Source organism: Neolamprologus multifasciatus, chromosome 11, assembly GCF_963576455.1.
Source record: "Neolamprologus multifasciatus chromosome 11, fNeoMul1.2, whole genome shotgun sequence".
Taxonomy (NCBI): Eukaryota; Metazoa; Chordata; class Actinopteri; order Cichliformes; family Cichlidae; genus Neolamprologus; species Neolamprologus multifasciatus.
In genome coordinates, this window is record NC_140449.1 from 22,548,626 (window position 1) to 22,569,385 (window position 20,760).

Genomic DNA, 20,760 nt, shown 5'->3' on the forward strand with positions numbered 1-20,760 from the left:
TTTCTCTCAGACCCTCAATGTGCTTCACTGCTAGAGTTTGACTGCACTATCAGTTGTAAACAGCCATATGTTGCGCTGATAATGACGACAGCAGACCTGTGTGCGTATGCATTTAAGAGTACTTTCCAGGAAGAACTAGTCACCCTGTTCCATAGTTCTCACACGGGATAGAATAGAATCATAGAATAACTCACACGGGAGTTATTCATGGTGTCACTGTAGTTCACAAATCCCAAAACATCCTGTCTGCTTAGAAGAACCTTTGCTTGATGAGGAGAGCGAGACGCAGCATGCAGAGTGGTTTTTATCAGTGTCAGATGAGGAGAGAAGTGACTGATGAAAAGAGATAGCTGAGATGACAGCTATTTGACGGGGGGGAACAGGAGGCGGTAGACATGTAAAAGAGGATGTAACACGCTGGGAAAACACAAGTCAAGAATGAGTGAAACAGAGCTTGAGGTAAGATCTCAATAACAAAGTTGGTTATGTTGTTACCAAGCTGTTTTAGGCTAATGTGTATGTTGTAACTGCTGGAAACAAGCCCAAGTCACTGTGCCTAAGAAATATAATATTTAAAGAATGTGACTTTGAAAGGGTGAAGTCTGCTGTCTTTGCAAATTAGACTTAAACTGCTCTGTGCAAAAGATTGTGCTTAAATAAATTACATGAAACTCACCTAATGAATTCCATGTCATGTGTAGCTCTCGATCACGCATTGTTACTGTTAAAAGTAGTTTTTACGTAGAAAAATAAAAATCACTTCAGCTGCGCTATTGAATGTCTTTGGGTATAAGGAAGTATTTTTAAAGTTATTTTAAAACCACTTTCAATTTAGCACACATTAGCGAAAATGAGTCAATCTTCCTTGTTTTATATTTTGTTTCCAAGGACACAAATTTACATAAATGTAATTATTTATAGTGGTCTTGAGCAATAGTTCTCCAGGCTTTCTGAAGGTCTTTCTTTGGCCATTGGCTGCTTTTTTTTTTTTTTAACTTATTTTCATTCCAGTCCTTGTACCTGTCATTTTCAGAGCAATGCTACTTTTTCTTTTAAGTCACTTAAAATTGGCCGAGAAATCACTCAAGCATAAAAGAGGCAACCTAGCAAATAGCCCATTTCCTTAATAGCCTGCTGAAAAAACACAAAGTATGTTCCCATTTCTATAGTTAAAGCCACAACAAATGTCAGAGATAACAAGAATTCACAGGGATAAAGCAGTATTTTTTCTATTAACAAGATGATTGCAGGAGGGCTATTAGGCAAAGACTTGGTATATATTGGCATGGTGTCCAGGGTATCCTAAAAAGACTTTCTAAAACTGGACAAGCAGATTACAAAATAAAATAAACAATATCTAAAAGTCTTGTCTTTAAGAAATAGAGGGGGGGCAGTAAAGATCTGACACAGCACCTGAGAGATCCATCTGTCTATTTAGCTGCATCCAGAATTTGGGAGGGTTCAGCCTTCCCCTCTACTGCAACTACTCACTCATTATCCCCACCAGATCCTGCAACAGCTCGAGTCTGACCGACAGCGACTGCATATGTCATACTCTAACATCGAGCACCGAGTGAAACCAGTGTGGATGAAACATCGAAAATGGCTACTCTTCCTCTTTAGCTGCATCTTACTTGCTGGCATGGTGGGACTAATCAACCATCTGTCTCACTATTTCCACACTGGTAGGAGTTCAGAAAAACACACCAATACGAGACAATGAATTCAGAATTCTGCCATTTTGTCTGACTTTTGTCTCACTCTTTCCTGCAGTTACTCCGTGTCTCTCTCCTGCCTGTCAGTGGGCTTCAGCCCGTCTCTCCACATCTGCTGATCCCTTCACGCAACCCTGTGATTACTTTCTGTTCACATGTGGATCAGACAGACTTTTGCTGGACAGTGAAAGGGGACAAAGAAGTCATGGTTTGACTTTACATGCAGAAAACCAAAGAAAGTCTGTGCAGTCAAAGCAGGAAGATGGAGGACTAACAGAGAATAAAACACTGAGCAGAAAAGCTGTGTTGCTGCAGTATCTCAAGAAGATTTTAGGTATGAGTCTGTATTCAGTGGGAATTTTTTTTTAAATGTCCTCTCTTGTGTGTGACTCCTCATACAGCATGCCACCTTACCAAATGATCTAAATGGTTTTCTTTTTTTCTGGATCTGTATGTCAGAAACAGACAGCAGGATGAATAGTTCAGCAGTGCAGAAGACTAAAGGATTCTACAATTCCTGTCTGGATACAAAATCTATAGAAACTGCTGGCGCAGACCCCTTCCTCACACTCATACAGAAAGTATGATACTCATATTCCAAACACAGCAAGCTTATCAAATCACACTTAAGCTTACATCGGTTATCATATGTGCTCATAAGACATAATTACTTAAATTACCATTATGAAAGTATCCCATTAAATTTTAAAAACCAAACAGAAACCATCACCAGTTTTTTTTAATGATGGCTGTTGGCCTACAGGAGGTGCTGTAACTACATGAATAACTCTGTCATAAACTTAGTAGAGGTCAAAAAGAAAAACAAACAGTTTAGCCGAATTGTCTCCTTTGTAGTTCTACAAGATCTAAAATGATTAGTCAATTGTAATTTGACCAAAATTGCCAAATTTTGCAAACTCCACCTTCTAAAATGACAGAAATTGCTTGTTTAACACTCAATATCTGCTGCCCAGAAGAATCAATCAGTTTAAAAACATCCCCTTTGGGTTCAGGAGACTCCAAACTGTTTGGTTACATTTTTTTCCCCAATTTCATCTACTAATATTTTTTCACTGTATCTTCTCCGTACGCAGCTGGGAGGCTGGGCCGTATCGGGGCAGTGGAATCAGACCGATTTCAACACCACCTTGGGATTGCTAATGAGAGACTACAATACCTTTCCATTCTTCAACATCTATGTGGGCAAAGACCCTTATGAAGCAGCACGTGGGATTAACAAAAGATACATACAGGCTAGTATGAATTAAGAGGATTTAGGTTTTGCTGCTCTGAGAGCTGCCAGAGCAATGTAAGCTTTGTGTTTTTGCTTTAAATCAAGTCTCCTCTTTGCCAACAGATTGATCAACCTGATTTGTTGATCCCAATTGAATGGAACAGCAAGACAGAGAAGTCTAGAGCTAAAACTGAGGTTGAGTATCCTTGTTGATTCAGGAAATGTCTTTAAATGAATACAAGAACATTTATCCATCCAACTAAGGCCTTTCTTTTTGTCCTGTCTCTTTTATCTAGACTCTACGTCCTTTCTTGGCCTCGTGTCAGCAATACCTCGACCTGCTGGGTGCCCCGAAGAGCAGCAGCTTGATCCATGTGGGATCTTTCGTCTCTCTGTCCTCTCAGCTTGCTGTGGCATCTTCACCCCTGGACTCTCGCCTGTCCAAAGGACAGCTCTACCAGCGCATGACCATCAAAGAGCTACAGGTAAAGGATCTACGTTTCTTTGTGCTGTGCTGCTCTTCTGATAGAAGCAATGTCTGTACATACTGCAGAGACAGAAGTTTTACCTAAATCGAGGACAGATGATACCATTATACTGTACGTACTATTAGTCAGTAAAACGTAGCTACAAATTAACTAGAAAAACAATGACAACTATATTTTAGAAAAATGCAAATACATAAATAGGACTGTACAGTAAGGGTGCTATAGCGCATGTGTTTAGTGAGATTTGGTCCACATTAACTTGAGTCAAGTTTTTGTATGTTCTAAACACCTTAATACCCTGCAGAGGTCACCAGTCCATCACTTAGCGAGCACATAGAGGCAGAGAATCATCATGCTCACACTCACACTTAAACTGAAATTAAACAATAAATACATTTAATTTAAAAAAAAACAACACTTTGAGTACCTGTTGTCTGGATACATGTGATGACAGTATTTTTTATATGGAAATGTCCCTACAGAGACAAGCCCCTGCTATTGATTGGTTGGGCTGCCTCCAGGCTGCTTTCCATCCCCTGCCCCTCACCGCAGATGATGATGTCCTTCTGCATAACTTACCCTACATCGTGCAGATGTCCAACACCATCATCAAATGGCAGAACAAGCCCGAACTGAGCAACAGGTACTGTAAAGTAACATAAAAATGACAAGCACATCCTTTCTCTTTTTTTATGCTTATCTTTGTTGCTGGGTCATTTGTTTCCACTCAGCGCTCCCCTTCATACTTTTATGGTCCTCAATCTGCTGCACACCCTGATGCCTGCCATGGACTCCAGATTTTTTGAAACAGCAAAGAACTTTTCTATGGCTTTGGGTAACACTGAAGAGGTTAGCCGAATATGCTACAGAGAAAAGAAAAACTGGATCTGTGAATTGATTGGTTACTGTAATATCTTTATATTTTGGCTTTCCACCAGGAAGCTCCTCGCTGGAAACACTGTGTGCTGGAAACTGAGAGAGGATTTGACTCAGTTCTCACACATCTTCTCAGTGAAGTGACAGCACAGAAGGAGGTGAGGAGACATCTTGAGACCTAATGAATTACATAGAGAGAAAAAGTTCTGTCTGATAATCTGTTATTTAACTCTCCAATAGGCAGAGAAGATTATTCAAAGTGTTTTTCACTCCTTCAAGTCCAAACTAAATGAGTTTGAGTGGACAGATCAGACATCTCGTCAGCTTGTCATGGAAAAGGTAATGAGTGAAGAATATGTTTTCTTTTTGAATTTCTTCAGAAACAAACGATTTTTAAGTTTGATATTTGTTAAACGATTCTGCAGGTTGATTCTGCAATTCCAAAACTATGGACTACAAAGGAGCCCTCTAGTGAAGCCAAGCTTGACCTGCTTTTTTCAGAGGTAGGTTTTAATTTGATCTGTTTGGATCTCACTTCAGGTGAAAACTCGCCACTTAATTCAGTAGCCTGTATGAGAGTCGAGCCAGCCTCCCTAGTTTTATTAGTTTGTAGTTTTATTATACCACAGAGTGACAGGTGGTGTGGAAGGGGCCCTCCACTGGAAAATAATGAGCTTACGCCCCAACATCAATGCAGTCTGCACCTGTTCGGCAACATTAGGTGGAAGATTTTTTGAAGGGTGATGGATTCCCTAGATTTAATAGTGTTGGCAAAAAGTGATTAAACAAATTTGTGAATCTCTGTCCAAAACTTTGGTGATTTAGGACAGCTGCAAATCATGTGGGTCAATGTGCCCACTCCAGTCAGACATTTCCAGCATTCGGGGGTCTGTATGAGGTTCGCCCTGCATAATCTGTGTGGTGACCACTAAATTTGGTGTAGTAGTTTGAATTAAGTTAGTCTTGTTCTAAGTTCCCTGGACATCTTTTTAATATTCTGTAGATTCCTGATCAGTAAGCGCTATACTAAGGTCAGTTTCCCAGGTTCATTGCAGGGTGGTGAGCCCTTTATCCATGTGTTTTACAAGCACTGAATAATATTTAGGGACCTCACAATTTCCCCCAAAGACTTTCCCAACATAGGTGAGATAGCCTATAGTTAAAGCAGGTGATTCAAAGATCATGAGGAGTAGTTGTAGACTTAGAATAGCTGCAAATATTTCAAAAACTGTCTCTGTGGCAGCTTAAACTGTGTCCCCCGTCACATAGATCTCCGAGAACAAGAATTCCTCTCTGAACCCAAGTCTCCTTTGTTTTCTTTATATTATTGTAAGGTATTTACCTTACAATATAAAGCGCCTTGAGGCAACTGTTGTTGTGATTTGGTGCTATATAAATAAAACTAAATTTAATTGAATGTTTATTTATCATATAGAAAATCTGTTAATGCCGCAATAATGACATTAAACTAATGGTAAAACTGTTACCATGAATCTCAACTTTTAAATACTATGTTGACATCACTGGTTTTGGAAAATAAGGATTAAAAAGTGTAGAAATAAAGCCAAACCACTGACCTTCAAATATCTATAATTTCAGATGATAGTCAGCAACCAAAACTTCTTCTCCAACTATGTCCAGCTTCTATCCCTGTGGCAGAAGAAACGCATTGAAGTCCTGATCACCGAGCCTGAGGATATTGATATGTAAGTGTCAGCTTAAAGCTGATAGCTGCCAATAATCTGGAGTGTGCATTAATCTTTTCACTTTTCTTTTAGACTGTCTGTCACACCATTTCTCTTCGGTAAAAAGCTCCTCTTTCCCATGGGAATGTTTGTACCTCCACTTTTCCATCCAACGTATCCTAGGTAACACATACACTCACTCAATAACTATTAAATGCCTTCCATTGTATTTTTCAAATAATTCCAGCATTGGACTTCTTCTGTAAACAGAGCCATTAATTATGGTGCAGCTGGTTTCCTTGTTGCTAAAGATATCCTCCACCTGCTTCTGCCTGACAGTAATAGAGATTCACTTTCCTCTTCTTCATTTACTACACAAAAAATACATTTTGCTTTTGTTAGTAATATTATGTATATTTATCTCTGCAGTTTCGTCTCAAAGTAAGACCGTGCATGCTGTGGGTGAATGTGTGTGGACTCACTACCTCACAGTGTCAGAAAAGGCAGGCAGAGGTGGAGGGTTTCCGCTGTCAGCAGCACAGCAACAGGAGGTGTGGGTGCAGTATACTGCACTGCAGGTAGCGCTGCAGGTGAGGATCCATTGTCAGGCTTTAGTGTCTGTTTTTAAGGATGAGATCAAGTTTACATGTCTTCGTGTTATCTGCCTTTTTTTCTTAGGCTTATCATCAGAATCTAATGCAACAGCCTAATGACACGTCTCTCTCAGGAATCTCATATACTCGCTTGTTCTTTAGATCCTTTTCTCAGGTGATGTACTGTCATTACTGTCTTTTCTTTTTCTGCTTTAATCCCAGCAACACTCGAGTGTAATTCCCTGTAATGTGATTTATTTGCAGATTAACTGTGAAGCTGATCCATACCGTGACTCCATGCCTTTTAAACCCTCCTTCTTGATCACAGTCATTTGTGCCAAATATAACCTGTGTCCTACAAGCCCGCAGTGCTCCATTCAAACCAAGCAGAATTCATTACAAGCATGCTGACGAGTCTCCTCTGATTTGACATAAAAGGTGTACCTACCATAAGTAGGCTACAACCCAAAGCACACTTATGTATTTGCTTTTGTTGTAATTGTTAGGTTGTGTCTGCATGTTGTATAATTGCGCGAGCGGTTTAGTTTTGTTTGTTTTCATTTTTTAAAAACTGTTGAAACCTTGTTTCCAGCTTTGCTTTCAGTGATGAAAGTTGCCAGAAAAGGGACATTGGATCGAACAACAAAGTTCTCCTACTTAAAGATGATTTTGTTCATTTAACTTTAACCATCTTGAGTGGAAAAAGTAAAAGTTTAATTCAAAAATGGCCTCTTATTTTAAAATAAAATCATCCAAGATGAGTGGGAAAATTTTATCCCATGATGTTGATGCTCAAAGTTGCTTACACACACACACACACACACACACACACACACACACACACACACACACACACACACAAAATATGTTGAACAAAAGTTAGACTTTGGCTTCAGAATGTTACACTTGGAAGTGGGTTTAAAATTCATTTGGCTTCATTTAGGTGAGCAAACATGTGTTTTTGAGCCCTGAAATGCAGTGACTAAAAATATCAGGTTCATAGTAACAATGTTGCTGATAATCAGTGTTTGTATTTATTGTACTTTTCCATCCAACTGCTTATCCAAGGATGGGATGGTGGGCGTGCTGGAGGCAATTCCAACTCTTATGAGATGAGAGGCAGCATATACCCTTCACAGTCTTCCAGTCCATCATAGGGCTAATATAGTTACACTCAATTCAGAATGACTAGTTAAACTGACAGGGATGTCTTTGCACTGTGAGAGGAAGCTGAGGCACCAATATTTCTGTTGCTATCATTTATTTGTCTTTATCGCCTATAGGTACATGTCATGTAATGTCTATTTTTATCAAATGCATGCACTCAAAATAAAGTAGTCAAAAAAACCTACTTATTGATACTTGAGTGGACCCATCAATTATTTTTGAATAACTTCCTGACTCAGTTAAGGCTCTGGACCAGCAACTGAAGAACTGTTATTTTTCAAAATGTCACAAAATCAGCATTCCTATTTTAAACTCTGACCAATACGTGTCAGTGAAACTCAGTAGAGGAGTTTCCGTTATTTCAGATTTCTTCCTTAATTATGAAATAGTGTGTAAACCTCAAAAAATGCGGAGGAAAGCCACTGTTACGAACCCCACGCAGCTGAGTGCACTGGGAAATTGTGCGAGCCAGAAGTCAGGAGAAAACACACATTTGAAGGTGATAAAACAGATAGAAAGACCTTCTAAAACTCCAGCTGGGAAAGGCCTCGGAAAAGCAGGAGCCAAACGTTTGGGCCGACTACTGAAACGAGCTATCCCTAACCAGGATGCGGCGACAGGAAAGGCGAAAGCTTCTCTTCCCAGTGAGTCCTTGACGGTTCAGCTAAAGCTAAGCTAATCAGCCAACTGCTGAGGCTAGCTAAATTAATCCAAATTAAGACTTTAAGAGTTTATGTCTCTTTGATTTTAATTATTTTTTAAATCTGCTTTAGATTTAAAACAATAAAAAATAATACTATGACACAGAATTTATTTACAGGGTCTTTCCTGGTTCAAAATGGGTGGTGGTGGTGGGGGGGCTATGCATTTTAGCAACTGTTGATGAAGATGCTAAGATTTAGAGTACATAAAGGGTCAGCTCAGTTTGGAGACAAAGTTATAGAGGGGAGGCTGAAAGGGTCTGGACATGTGCAGAGGAAGGATAGAATATACTGGACAAAGGATGCTGAACATTGAGCTGGTTCATAACAAAATACAACAGTGAGAATGGATGGAGACATTTGTACTATACTATAACTAGTTTACACTGATCTGTGATTTGAATGTTCTTTTTTTCATTTATTTTCCAGAGACTCCCGTCCGGCTTTTCAAGCATCAGATTCAAACAGAGGCTGGAAATGCACCCAAGACAAATTCCGCAAAGCCAACCTCGCCTCACATCTCCCAGCTCATCCTCAGTGTGGTTTCCCAGTGCAAACACAGAGGCGGCATCTCCATGGCAGAACTCAAACAGATGCTGGCAGCTGGAGGCTATGATGTGGCCAAGAACAACAGGCGAGTGAACATAGAGACCAAGAGGCTGGTTAACAACGAGACACTTGTACGAACTACAAGAAATGCATCATTCAGACTCAACCATAAGGTAATGCACCTTTAATCTTTGGTAACTGGTATTAGTTCAACTAAATGCAGCACTGCTGCGTGAAAGTTATGCATGTAGCTTATTGGCATTGTGGCTAAACAGTGATTTTCTTGCCCATGTGTTGCAGTATTACAGTGAGATTCTCAAAACAATTTCATGTCACATTAACTTTTACCCCCCAAAAAATAGAAGCTGACAGACACAATTCAAGTGAGGACGATCCCAGTGAAGACTCCAAAGCCAAAAGCAAAGCTGAAGCTGACTCCGAAAACAGCAACAAGCAAATCCCCCAAAAGAGCAGAGAACCAAAAGAGACGAGTATTAAAGCCAAACCAAACCAAACCAAAGAGCAAATCACACCAAACAAGGGCAACACCTCGAAAAGTTAGATCACCCAAACTAAAACGCAAGCCTCGCAGAATGGCGGTCACAGCTCACAAACTAACACGCAAAACTCGCAAAGCGGCAGCCAAATCACACAAACAAAGAAGGAAGACAACCAAAGGAAGAAAATCACCAAAACCTGCTGGCAAGAAACGCAGACCTGCAACGAACAGGGGCGCACGAGTTCGAAAGGTACCGAGGAAGGCTCAAAAGACTCGGAGATGCCGACCAAACCAAGTTCAAAATCGACATAAAAAGCAAGCAAGACGAAGGCTTCCAAAATCAAAGTTGAGATCGAGGAAATGCACTTACTACTACCGCTTGGCTGAGTCTTAATGGTAAACAGTAATAAACAGAACCCTTTTTAGCATCCTGAAATACACGTAGTTCTATGTTGTGTTTGTGTTTCCATATCATTTTGTCTTCACTTCACTGTACACACCATAGATCGCATAAAACATGGACAGTTTTCAGATACAAGTTCTGAAAAGTGAAGCTTCAGTGGAAACTTGTCTTTCTTTTAAATGCTACTTGGAGGCGATACCTGTGGTTGCAAAAATATTGTGGACAATATTGGGACATTGATTGCTAAAGTCCCAGACACACAGGCCTACAGGCTGTCAGTGATCTCCCTGGCAATCACCTGTTGTTAGGGAAAAAGGTATATTTCCAGCATAAGCCTCCTTGTGAATGCTTTGATCAGCAGCACATTTTTGCAGTTTGAATGAAAGTGATGAACTTATTACCTTCAAAGTAAAACTTGCACCCTTTGAAATATATTGGCTGCAGCACTGAGGCTGAACTTTATTCTGAAGGCAAACACTCGCCATTTCGTGTTGCATTTTTTCAAGTTTTACTACCACTAGACTAGTAGTTGGCAAGTGCTGGCAGATAAACTAAAACTGCAGGCAACCATGGCAATCTGTTAGTAACCAGACCAAAGTGCTTTTAGTGCAGCACCTTCTTTGCAACTGATTTTATCCTGGGAGAGCTGGCAACCTCGAGAAACCACTGTCAGCCAGTTGCAGAATACACATGTCCCTAGTAACCGGTGATTGTATGACACCCAATATGGACTCTCAAAGCATTGTGCACATGATGTCACTTGAAAAACCTCACTAGGAGACAATTGCAAAACAGCTCTTGGACTTGACCTCTGAATGCTATCTTGATGAGTTTATGGGCTGAGTCATGAGGCTTGGGTCATGTTGAATAAAATGTTATGTCCGTTTGTCAAACTGTGATCATTTCAGAAAGGAGTATTTTTCTGGTATCGCGGTTTCACAGTCAATTCTGTCTCTCATTACATTATCTTGATGCTTCGAAGCAGGACTTTATAAATCAGTGGGTGACATCACAGTAGCGATGTCCATCTTGTAGTTTATGGTTGTCTATGTGTGAACTCTTTGCACAAATCAAGAGCAGTCGTTATTTAGTCACACATTTTAATGTAACTACAACAATCCATAATCAAAACTGCAATTGATACTGGTATAAAAATAACTGCCATGCTCCTGCATGGAAAAGGAACCAATGTATCTTCCACATGGTGCTCACATGGCATCGAATACATATACAGGACAGTGTATAGCAGGATAGAACATTGGGCATCAGTGGACACTCAGTCCAGTATTTCTAGTGCACTGAAATAAAGTCCATATAGACAACTGTCTCTTTCCAGTCAGCATCAGCACTTTTTTATCTGTCACAGGATGCCCCACACCTCCTCAAAGGCAGAGCACATCTTGGCACAGGTCAGTGCTGCAGACAGGGGGTAGTTACTGATGGACACTGTCTTCTCTGTGTAGTCCACGTTAACCTAATAAGGACAGAGACATCAGTAACACACAAGAAGTATTTGACATAACTGTAACAGACTAAAAGAGTCGGTAAAAGAGAATGCCTCAATATATTTCTCACCGCTCCATGTGCGAATGCTCCAATCACCACTGCAGCTGGTCCCTCTGGTACCAAAGTCCGTGGGCACACGGCCTCTCCTGAAGAGAAGGAGGTGCTGATACGAGGGCAGCCGGGAGGTAGGTGATCAGACACTGGATTTTTAATCATCCTCAGGAGCTTCTGAGGACCATCAGCAGCCCTGACACTCAGCTTGTGCAGCAGCTGAACTAAGAAAGTAAAAAGAAGAAAGAAGAATTAGGAGAACAGTAATGGAGTGAAGGCTCACTTAAAGCCAGAACACATGGGAATAAGACTCTTAAGTACAATGCCTACAGCATGATCAGTATGTGTATTATCCATGCAGAAAAAATAACAGTTATAGTTTACCCATAAGGCCACAGAAACGTGTGAATGTTCTTGGGATGCGGGTCTGTGGGTTGATCTCGATTAAAGCGTTTTTCTCTGTGTGGATGTAAACCTGCAACAGCCCCGCCCTGTTCAACGGACTGTCCATCAGCATGAGCAAACACTGGGAATACACAATTCAAAGTTAAAACCATTCATACAGCCCTTCATCACAAACATGCCACTAAGCGCTATATAAGAAAACACATACATAAAGGATAAATAATAAAAAAACACTAGTTCAATTTCAGACTTGATGTATTGATTTTTATTTAAATTTAATTTTACAATTTAGTTTCAGATTGCCTGCAAAGTATTTTATTTCATTTTTCAGTTTCCTTATGAAGTGTTAGGCCAAGATATAAGAAGTTCAGGTAGGTAGGTATTACAATACAAACAAAAGGCAACTGACTCACAATCATGTACATATCCCTGTCTCAATAAAATGTGCACAAAAGCGGCTCATGTCTATAGTCCTACTTTTATTTTTGATAGTTTTTTAGTTTTTTTGTTCCTAAAGTACTTCTTACACTACTTCATGTTATTCTTACACTACTTAGTACTTTTTATTCATACTATACTGTCATATATGTGCACTATTCAGATTAGTGAAATATTACTGATGCAGTAGTGTCAAAAGTCAGCTAATGAAACATGCTGGTTTTGTTTTTGTCCCTCAGTTACACTGTAATAGTTCCTAAGTAGTAGGATTTGAGCAGGTCCAGATGTTAGGGATGTTGAGTCAATGATACCGTATTTCTGTAACTATTAAAAAAAACTAATATGTCACAGATCATAAATATCACAGACTAAGACAAATTAATATGAATTAAGACCACAATACTGTGCATACAATAAGTACCAGAGTAAGGAGCACTAAAAAGTAATCATAAGGATCTATTTATTTCTAAAGGGGACTTCTGGAAAGCGTTAGATCCCAGAAACCATGCTACGCAAAAAAACAGAAAGAGAGAAAAAGATTTGAATATGCTCTTTTAGCGCTTTGATTCATACTGGGGGAGGATTGCTCCCCAGATTACTTTTTAAATGCAGAATAAACTAAAACTAAATGACAGGCTTGATGCTCAGTACTGCGCTATCAAACATGCTTTTATCTGATAAGACATAATTAAAAGGCTTTTTTCAGATGTGTTCCATGGGATTTTTTGAAAATACGAATACAGCCATAGCTTGAAATTATTTTGCTTGCCCTTTGGTGTGCCGTTGGCACAAAATCTCTTCTCTCTTCAGGTGCTATCACAACAGATCATCTTCCATTTCACCCCTGTGTCACACCAACCCTCTGCATCACATATTCAACATCCTTTGTCTAATGTAGCCACTATCTGTTCTCCTCTACGGATTTGTAAACCTTCCCTTTTATTCTCATTGCTATCCTTCTGTCACAAATAACCCCTCACGCTCATCTCCACCCACCCCACTGTGTCTGCACACTCTTCTTCACCTCTCTGGTGTGCTGCTGCCTGTTGCTTTGGTTGACCCAAGGTATTTCAACTCATCCACCTTCACTCCCTCTATTCTTTGCATCTTCTTTATTATCAGTATCATGATACTTTTGTTAATCCCAGCAACCTATTGTGATATTTCTGAATTGTGAGTTGATTCTCCTGACACCTAAAATGGACTTCTAATCATAAAATCAATAAGATAATTGACTTAAATGCAATGAAACTCCACTCTGGTTAACTGTGACAGACTGACAAACACAAGTGACGAATAAGGCTGTACATTATTATTGAGGAATGAGTGTTTACCTGATGTGTGATATCTGGTCTTATTTTTCCGGGATCTCTTCCACTTTTGATGATCATATTTTTGTGTTGGTCGCAATTTAACAGCTCAAACGTTTTCCCGACCTGGAATATGAAAAACAAGCCAAAAGCATGTATTAACTCGCCTTAAGTTATTATTAAGCATCGTTGTTGGCGTCACTTCCACTAAAAACGGGTAGGGGTTGCATCACAACAACGCGCAGACAGCTCCTTAGCGCCTTACCTTCACCGTCTCTAACGACGCTCCCTCCAGAATAACCACCAGCCTCCTCTCCGCCATGCGGTCGTGCAGGCTGCGGAGATGTTTGGCTGGTTTAGGTTCATATTCGTCCAAATGTTCAAGACCACGCTTCTTCCCATTACCCGCCGCCATGATGCCTTCCTCTGGACTGTCGCAGGAATTACACGTCACTACAGAGGTGCGCGTTCACAAGTGAGTGTATTGCAATAAAAATGTCATTTGTGGGGTTTTTATGAAGGTAGATAGATTTTGAATATGTAATTATGTGGTAAAAATCAGACAGTTTTATGTTAATAAAATAAAACGTGTTTTCTCAGCGCCTTCGTTCTGCGCGCGCCACCCTTTCGTCACTATTGTGCGCCGGATGTCACGCTACAACGTGTTGAAGGAAATTTCACGTGTAGAATTTTCGTCCTGCATCGCTCCACAATCACACTATAATTAGTGTCTGTGGACCTTAAAGTATCCGGTTTATTGGTGAGTATTTGAAGAATCAATGCTGCGATTCGCGCTGCAGCTAAAGAGCGGTTCAGTGGCGATAAGCTTTGAGTTGTAAGAGTATACTTTTTAAAACTGCGGTCAGGTAATGGCTGTGAAACTGGTCACAAGTTTTTAACGAGGCTGTTTGATAACAGTCTGATCATACATTAATAATTAAACAGTTTAATCCCCAGCAGATGAAGTGGGAGAAATAGTAATAAACGATTTATCATTTGTTATAACCAAACATATTTATTACTGTTTCAACAGTAAAGAGACCCTCTCTGTAACACTACATAATTTAAACACTGTTTTACTTTTTTTTCTTCAGTGACGCTCCTCTCTTTCACATATACTGTATTTTTTGTTTTTGTTTAGGGTTTTAAAACACTCTTGCTGTGTTTTCTTTTTCAGACTGTCTGTGTAGAAGGAAATCATGGGTCGGAAGTTGGATCCCTCCAAGAAGTTGAAGAAAGGTCCGGGTAAAAAAACCCGGAAGCAGCAGGGAGCAGAGACAGAGTTGGCCAAGTTTATAACTGATGGTAACTATCCCTTTCCAAGTCAAAAGTTTCTGTTTTGGAGGTTTAGTAAAACACGCTGTCAACATTGTGTTATTTTTTATATTTAATCTTTGCAGAGGACACTGGATCAAAACGTCTCTCAAGTAGAGCCAGAAAAAGGTAAGAGGTGGACTGAGGATGTCACATGACATAAAACAAATGTGTTTACAAGCTCCTAATTCATGTTAAAATGTTTCAGAGCTGCAAAGAGAATCCAGAGTTTGAAAAAGCCCAAAGATGTTGCTGAGGAAAAGCCTAAGAAAGGTAAACAATTAACTTTTGCTCAGTCTGGTCAATGCATGATTTAAATATTTGCCCAGATGCAAGCATGAAATTGTTGTTTTGATGGACCATCCTTCTCCAGTATCATTACAGCTATGTAAGTAGTTGTTTATTATTGATTATCAAGGGCAATTATGGGAATATTGGCAAGGGATAATGGTCCAAGGTGAACAGCAAGACTAAATGTGATTTATATAGCCTTCTATGGAAAAACAAGGATTGAAACATTTTACTTCACCCAGGTTGGGGTTTCCGCGGCTCGTTGGCAGCATCTGCTGTTCGTCCTCTTGGGTCTCACCCCCTGAAGGAGGGATCAGGAGGTGGCCTTGTTAGTCTAATCCCAAGTTACTGAAACTGGTTTGTTAAGTATCTCAGAATTTTGTTCATGAGTGAAGGGAGACAGGAGCAGGAGACTAGCAGAAGTATTGGTGCGTTAGCAGTTATGCAGCTCCTGTACTGGTTTACTGTTGTGTGAGCTTTGGGTAGTAACTTAAAGAATAAGATTGCTGATATAACCAGCAGAAATGAACTCATTTTGAAGGCTGTCTGGACTCATCCTTAAAGTTTCCGATGAGGAGGTTGGTCATTCAGGAGGGGCTTTGAGTGGAGCCATTATTCCTGCACATGGAAAAAAGCTAGTTGAAGTGGTTAGGGCATCTCACCAGAAAGACTCTTTGGCACCTCCTAAGTGAGTTGTTTCAAGCCCGTTCCACTGGGAAGAGGTCCTGGAGCTATCCAGAGGCTTTTGAGCTTGCATCTCTCGGCTGGCTTGCTAACAGCTTGGTCCAGTCGTCAGTCCACTCACAATCCTGAATAGGATAACCGAAAGGGAATGGAGGAAGTGATGGATGGATATTGATTATTAATGCATCTTGTATGTGTCATGATTTCAGCTCGTGACATTTAAGACCCTTAAATGTCAAGGAAATAAACGAATAAATACACATATATTTACTGTTTTTTCTTTCTTTCTTTCTCCCTAAAGGGTTCACAGATGAGAACAGCAAATGGTTGAAACCGTCAAAGAGGAAGCGCAAGATTGATGAACAAGAAAGTGAGGATGACAGTGATGAACACTGGGAAGAAGAAGATGATGATGAGGAAGAAAAGGTTGTAGAAAAGAAAGATCAGCAGAAGAAGGGTGTAAAAGGAGTGAAAAAAGAGGAGGCCGAAGATGATGACGACGACGACAATGATGATGAGGATGATGATGATGAAGGCGATGATGATGATGAAGGCAATGATGATGATGATGACATGGTTGATGACTATGGCGTTCAGGATGACAGCGATGAAGCAGCAGAAGATGACAGCGATGGAGAGGATGTATGTGCTCTTTCTAACCTTTTTTACCCTTTTTCATTTTTTTTTTTTTAGTTTTATTCAGAAGCTGAAACGAAATATTCTTCCAGCCTGGAAATGTGAAGTTTGAAGCCTCATTTTATTAGAAAATGTTCACTTATGAGCTACAAAATCGGGAGAGTATTCTGTTTTCAGTGGCACTAGGCCTTATTACAGTTACATTTTTAAGAGAACATTGTAACAGAGGCTGGTTAACTTAGAGCTGTTTTTTTTTTCTACCTCCAGCTTCTTCCCATTGAACGCGCAGCCAAGAAAGAAAAAAAGCAGAAAAAGTCCAAGGCTCCTGATAGTGATGAAGATGACGATGATGAAGAGGAGGAGGATGATGACGAGGAGGAGGAGGAGGAACAGGAATCTGATGCTGACATGGATGAGGAAGATGAACTAAAAACAAACATTGACGAAGAAGATAAATTCAGGCTTCCTAAACCAGAGGAGGGTGAGTTTCTGTGAAGTTTTTGTCTTTTAAAGTAGCAAATATGCAAAAAGAAATTCTCTGATTTTCTGATTTTTTTGGTCCACATTTTCTAGGACTTCTGCCTCTAGACCTGAAGGCAATCTATCAGCGGATAAAGGACAACATTGACCTCCTGTGCAATTTCTCAACAAAAAGAGAGGAGGGGAAAGACCGAGCAGATTACATCTCACTTCTGAAAAAAGATCTCTGCACCTATTACAGCTACAACGAGTTCCTCATTGAAAAATTTATGGACCTATTCCCTCTTTCAGAGGTGTGTTTTCTTCCGTGCATGGTTTTGGTTTGTTTTTTTGGGCTTGTTTGTATGTTTTTTCATTAAATCCTGATTTAAAAGAATTCATGTATGCATTGATTTAAACATGCAAGGTCTAGCTGAGAATATGTATTTGACTTCAAACATTATATTTTCATTCTGCCTTACAGCTGGTTGATTTCCTCGAGGCCAATGAAATTCATAGACCTGTCACTATTCGAACCAATACACTGAAAACAAGGAGGCGGGACCTTGCACAGGTAGGTGCCTGATCTTAAGAGACATGGACAAAATTGGCATTTAGAATGTTTTAACAAGTTAAAATTCATAATGTGTGTCATGACTGTTAGCTATTTTGTAGTTTATTGCTTTAAAGATTGTATCTGTTGTGATATAGAATTGTTTTTGTTGAACAAAAATTTGGCAGCCAGGATGAAGAATTCTGTACTTAGGTTAGCATTTTCAGAAGAAGATCTGTAGAATATTACATATATATTATATGTGGATTTACTGTTGATTATGGAGTTAAGAAGCAAAGTCTCACAAGCCTAAAAAGCAGTCATTGACATCTGCCAATGTGATCAGGGAGAAATGTGCATCCCCTGCCTGGTTGATACTTGGTTGCTGGATGTTGGTTGCTAGGTTAAAATCTGTTGCACAGAGGGAGCGGTGCCATAGGCCTCCGGTCAAACTTATTGTGGGAGGGGCCAACTTCTCAAACACTCACCAAGTTGTCATAAAAGGAAAAACTACTTAAATGACAGGAGGAAACTCAAGTCTTTACATATTGAATTCACTTGTTTGTGCTTTTCCTTGTTTAGGCTTTAATCAACAGAGGAGTGAACCTTGATCCACTGGGGAAATGGTCTAAAGTGGGTTTGGTTATCTATGACTCCTCAGTACCTATAGGTAGGTTTCAAAAGTTATGTAAGTGACCAACTTAAGCAATTAAGGATGCTAACTGGGGAATATCTGAGTATGACTGCAGCTTCTTTACATGTTAACTAGGTGCAACTCCGGAGTATCTGGCCGGTCATTACATGCTCCAAGGAGCCTCCAGCTTTTTGCCAGTCATGGCGCTGTCTCCACAGGAGGGAGAGTTGGTGTTGGACATGAGCTCAGCTCCAGGAGGAAAGACTACCTATATTGGTAAGATGTATTACCTTTAATGCTAATTATGTTGTCATTTCACCCTTAAAAATAGTGGAGTCCTTATGCAGATGTTCTCACCCTTAGCTCAGCTGATGAGAAACACAGGGGTAATAGTGGCTAATGATGCCAATGCTGAAAGACTGAAGAGTGTGGTGGGAAACATCCACCGTCTGGGGGTCACCAACACTGTGGTCTGCAACTATGATGGCAGAGAGTTCCCAAAGGTATCCTGTCTAAATGTGTAGATCACCAATATCTGTGGGGTTAAGCCTTATTACAGTTCCAATGTTTTGACCTGTTGGAATTCTGCTTTAAGGTCATGGGTGGGTTTGATAGAGTGCTGCTTGATGCACCCTGCTCAGGCACAGGAGTCATTGCTAAAGATCCAGCTGTGAAGACGAGCAAGGTAAAAACCAAAAAAGAAACTTTTTCTGTCTTTATATACACACACGTCTGTTTGCTTTAAGTAGTGTGCTAATACTTTTCTTTTTGCCCTTCTGTTCACTGACAGGATGAGGTGGATATCAATCGTTGTGCTCACTTGCAGAAAGAATTGATTCTGTCTGCCATCGACTCGGTCAATGCTGATTCCCCATCGGGAGGATATGTGGTCTACTGCACGTGTTCAATAACTGTATGTGGAAACTCTGAATTTCTACCAAATTTATGTACAAACATAGTAAATATCAGACGAGCTTGGTAAGTGATTGCATTATTTTCAACTAGGTGGAGGAGAATGAATGGGTGGTAGACTACGCTTTAAAGAAAAGAAACGTCAAATTAGTTCCCACAGGACTCGACTTTGGCAAGGAAGGCTTCACCAAGTAAGTTGGATAACCAGTGTTATTATTTTAGGAGCAAGTAAGAAATTGAATAAAACATGAATATTTTCCTTCTTTTAGTTTCAAAAAGTTCAGATTCCATCCAACTCTGCGACTCACGCGACGATTTTACCCTCACTCCCACAACATGGATGGATTCTTTGTGGCCAAGCTGAAGAAGTTCTCCAACATTATTCCAACTGCACCACCAGGGAATGGTAAGAGCTTTTGTCATAGCTTCATGTCTACGTTTATCATGATATTTTCCCTTTTATCACTAACTAAACATCTGTCTTTGTTGTTGTTGTAGAAGATGACAAGGCAGAAGCTCCTGAGACGACAGCGGCCACAGAAGCTCCTGAAGAGAAAAGGTCCAAGAGCGACAAGACAAAGAAGACTGTCCTCAACAAGGCAGGCGGCCTGAAGCAGGAAAACAAAGCCAATGGAACAGCAGTCACGAAAAAGGCAATCATCAACTCACAAGTCAAAAAAGAGTTGCATACTGGACCAAAAAAGGCAAAAGTCGCCAAGATGGATGGAGAAACTGTGAAGGGCACAGAAGCCAAGAAGGCAACAGATGATGGTAAAGCATCAAAAGCTGACACAAAGGAAGGAAGCAGGTTTGAGAAAAAGCAGGCCACAAAGAGGAAAACACTCATTAAGGCCAAGAACAGGATGGGGAAGAATAAATTCAACAAGTTGAAGCACATGTTGCAAAAACAAAACGCCGAGTGACAGTGTGTTAAATGCATGTTTGGATTATATTAAAGCTTCGTTACGCACCTGGATCCACCTCTGTCTGATGAAGCTGCTCTGTTTGTGCAGCAATTGTGTCAAACGTGATTGTAACATGGTTGCGTGCTGATGATTGGACTCACAAACAATGCTCCTACTAAAGCTGGAGCTTTCTTTTTTTATTTCTGTATACAGATTCAATGCTTTCCATAATCCTGTGAGAAATAAATCTTTTAAGAACACTTAATACTGACCTATGAGTCATTCACACACAAAAAAGGCACCTAACTCAAAGGATGAAACAGTGTTGTGTCCAAACATATCAGATTATTCTCAAAATGCTTGTTAAAAACTTATTTTAGCGCAATGTGCAGTGTGTCCTTAAAAAAAATTTGAGGAAATTGGACAAATGGAGGAGTGGTGGGTATAAAAAAATCTACAGCAGATGAACAGTGTTTAAAAAAACTGTAACAAATCCAGAAAAGACTTGACTTGGGAAAGGAGAGGTCCATCTGAATCCATCTGTTTGCTGAAGGGGCATCAGAAGTCTCAGCAGTTCTTGACGGTCACCGTTCCATTGTCTAAAGAAGGGAAATGGGGAAAAAGCTGAGGTATGCCAAATTAGACAAGAACTGGACTGAAAATCAGTGGAAACAGGTCTTACAGACTCACAAATCCAAATTTGAAATTTTTGGTTCAGATCATCACCACTTATGTTTACATGTGTTCCAATA

At 40.1% G+C, this 20,760-nt stretch overlaps 4 protein-coding genes and 1 long non-coding RNA gene across 6 annotated transcripts; 3 read left to right on the forward strand and 2 right to left on the reverse strand.

Annotated features, from left to right (window-relative positions):
- Positions 1–23: 23 nt before the first annotated feature.
- On the forward strand, positions 24–7,426 carry kel (Kell metallo-endopeptidase (Kell blood group)). The gene is made up of 18 exons (XM_085176515.1): positions 24–459; positions 1,508–1,685; positions 1,774–2,049; positions 2,175–2,296; positions 2,810–2,968; positions 3,073–3,144; positions 3,246–3,434; positions 3,920–4,080; positions 4,169–4,286; positions 4,376–4,471; positions 4,554–4,652; positions 4,739–4,816; positions 5,913–6,019; positions 6,092–6,181; positions 6,269–6,336; positions 6,428–6,588; positions 6,677–6,766; positions 6,856–7,426. The coding sequence occupies exons 1-18, from the start codon at positions 439–441 to the stop codon at positions 7,000–7,002; spliced, it is 2,232 nt and encodes a 743-aa protein (XP_085032641.1). The 5' UTR covers positions 24–438; the 3' UTR covers positions 7,003–7,426.
- Positions 1,047–6,590, reverse strand: LOC146508442 (uncharacterized). Of its 2 annotated transcripts, XR_014876712.1 has the most exons (4): positions 6,484–6,590; positions 6,106–6,177; positions 5,891–6,003; positions 1,047–4,491 (listed from the first exon to the last, which is right to left on the reverse strand). It is a non-coding gene; the product is annotated as an uncharacterized LOC146508442 (long non-coding RNA). The 2 variants fall into 2 exon arrangements; XR_014876711.1 differs by having other exon boundaries at positions 5,891–6,177.
- Positions 7,427–8,045: 619 nt separating the features above from the next.
- Positions 8,046–9,943, forward strand: LOC146508443 (uncharacterized). Its single transcript, XM_085176526.1, has 3 exons — positions 8,046–8,402; positions 8,889–9,181; positions 9,371–9,943. Exons 1-3 carry the CDS (start codon positions 8,165–8,167, stop codon positions 9,899–9,901), a joined length of 1,062 nt encoding a protein of 353 aa, XP_085032652.1. The 5' UTR covers positions 8,046–8,164; the 3' UTR covers positions 9,902–9,943.
- A 1,050-nt stretch (positions 9,944–10,993) lies between these two features.
- emg1 (EMG1 N1-specific pseudouridine methyltransferase) lies at positions 10,994–14,103 on the reverse strand. The gene is made up of 5 exons (XM_085176528.1): positions 13,886–14,103; positions 13,645–13,746; positions 11,852–11,993; positions 11,486–11,691; positions 10,994–11,384 (listed from the first exon to the last, which is right to left on the reverse strand). Exons 1-5 carry the CDS (start codon positions 14,033–14,035, stop codon positions 11,271–11,273), a joined length of 714 nt encoding a protein of 237 aa, XP_085032654.1. The 5' UTR covers positions 14,036–14,103; the 3' UTR covers positions 10,994–11,270.
- A 141-nt stretch (positions 14,104–14,244) lies between these two features.
- nop2 (NOP2 nucleolar protein homolog (yeast)) lies at positions 14,245–20,268 on the forward strand. The gene is made up of 16 exons (XM_085176514.1): positions 14,245–14,380; positions 14,798–14,925; positions 15,021–15,063; positions 15,143–15,207; positions 16,211–16,551; positions 16,813–17,026; positions 17,119–17,318; positions 17,489–17,578; positions 18,140–18,227; positions 18,327–18,467; positions 18,555–18,694; positions 18,787–18,876; positions 18,982–19,104; positions 19,197–19,294; positions 19,373–19,509; positions 19,602–20,268. Exons 2-16 carry the CDS (start codon positions 14,820–14,822, stop codon positions 20,024–20,026), a joined length of 2,301 nt encoding a protein of 766 aa, XP_085032640.1. The 5' UTR covers positions 14,245–14,380; positions 14,798–14,819; the 3' UTR covers positions 20,027–20,268.
- Positions 20,269–20,760: the final 492 nt, after the last annotated feature.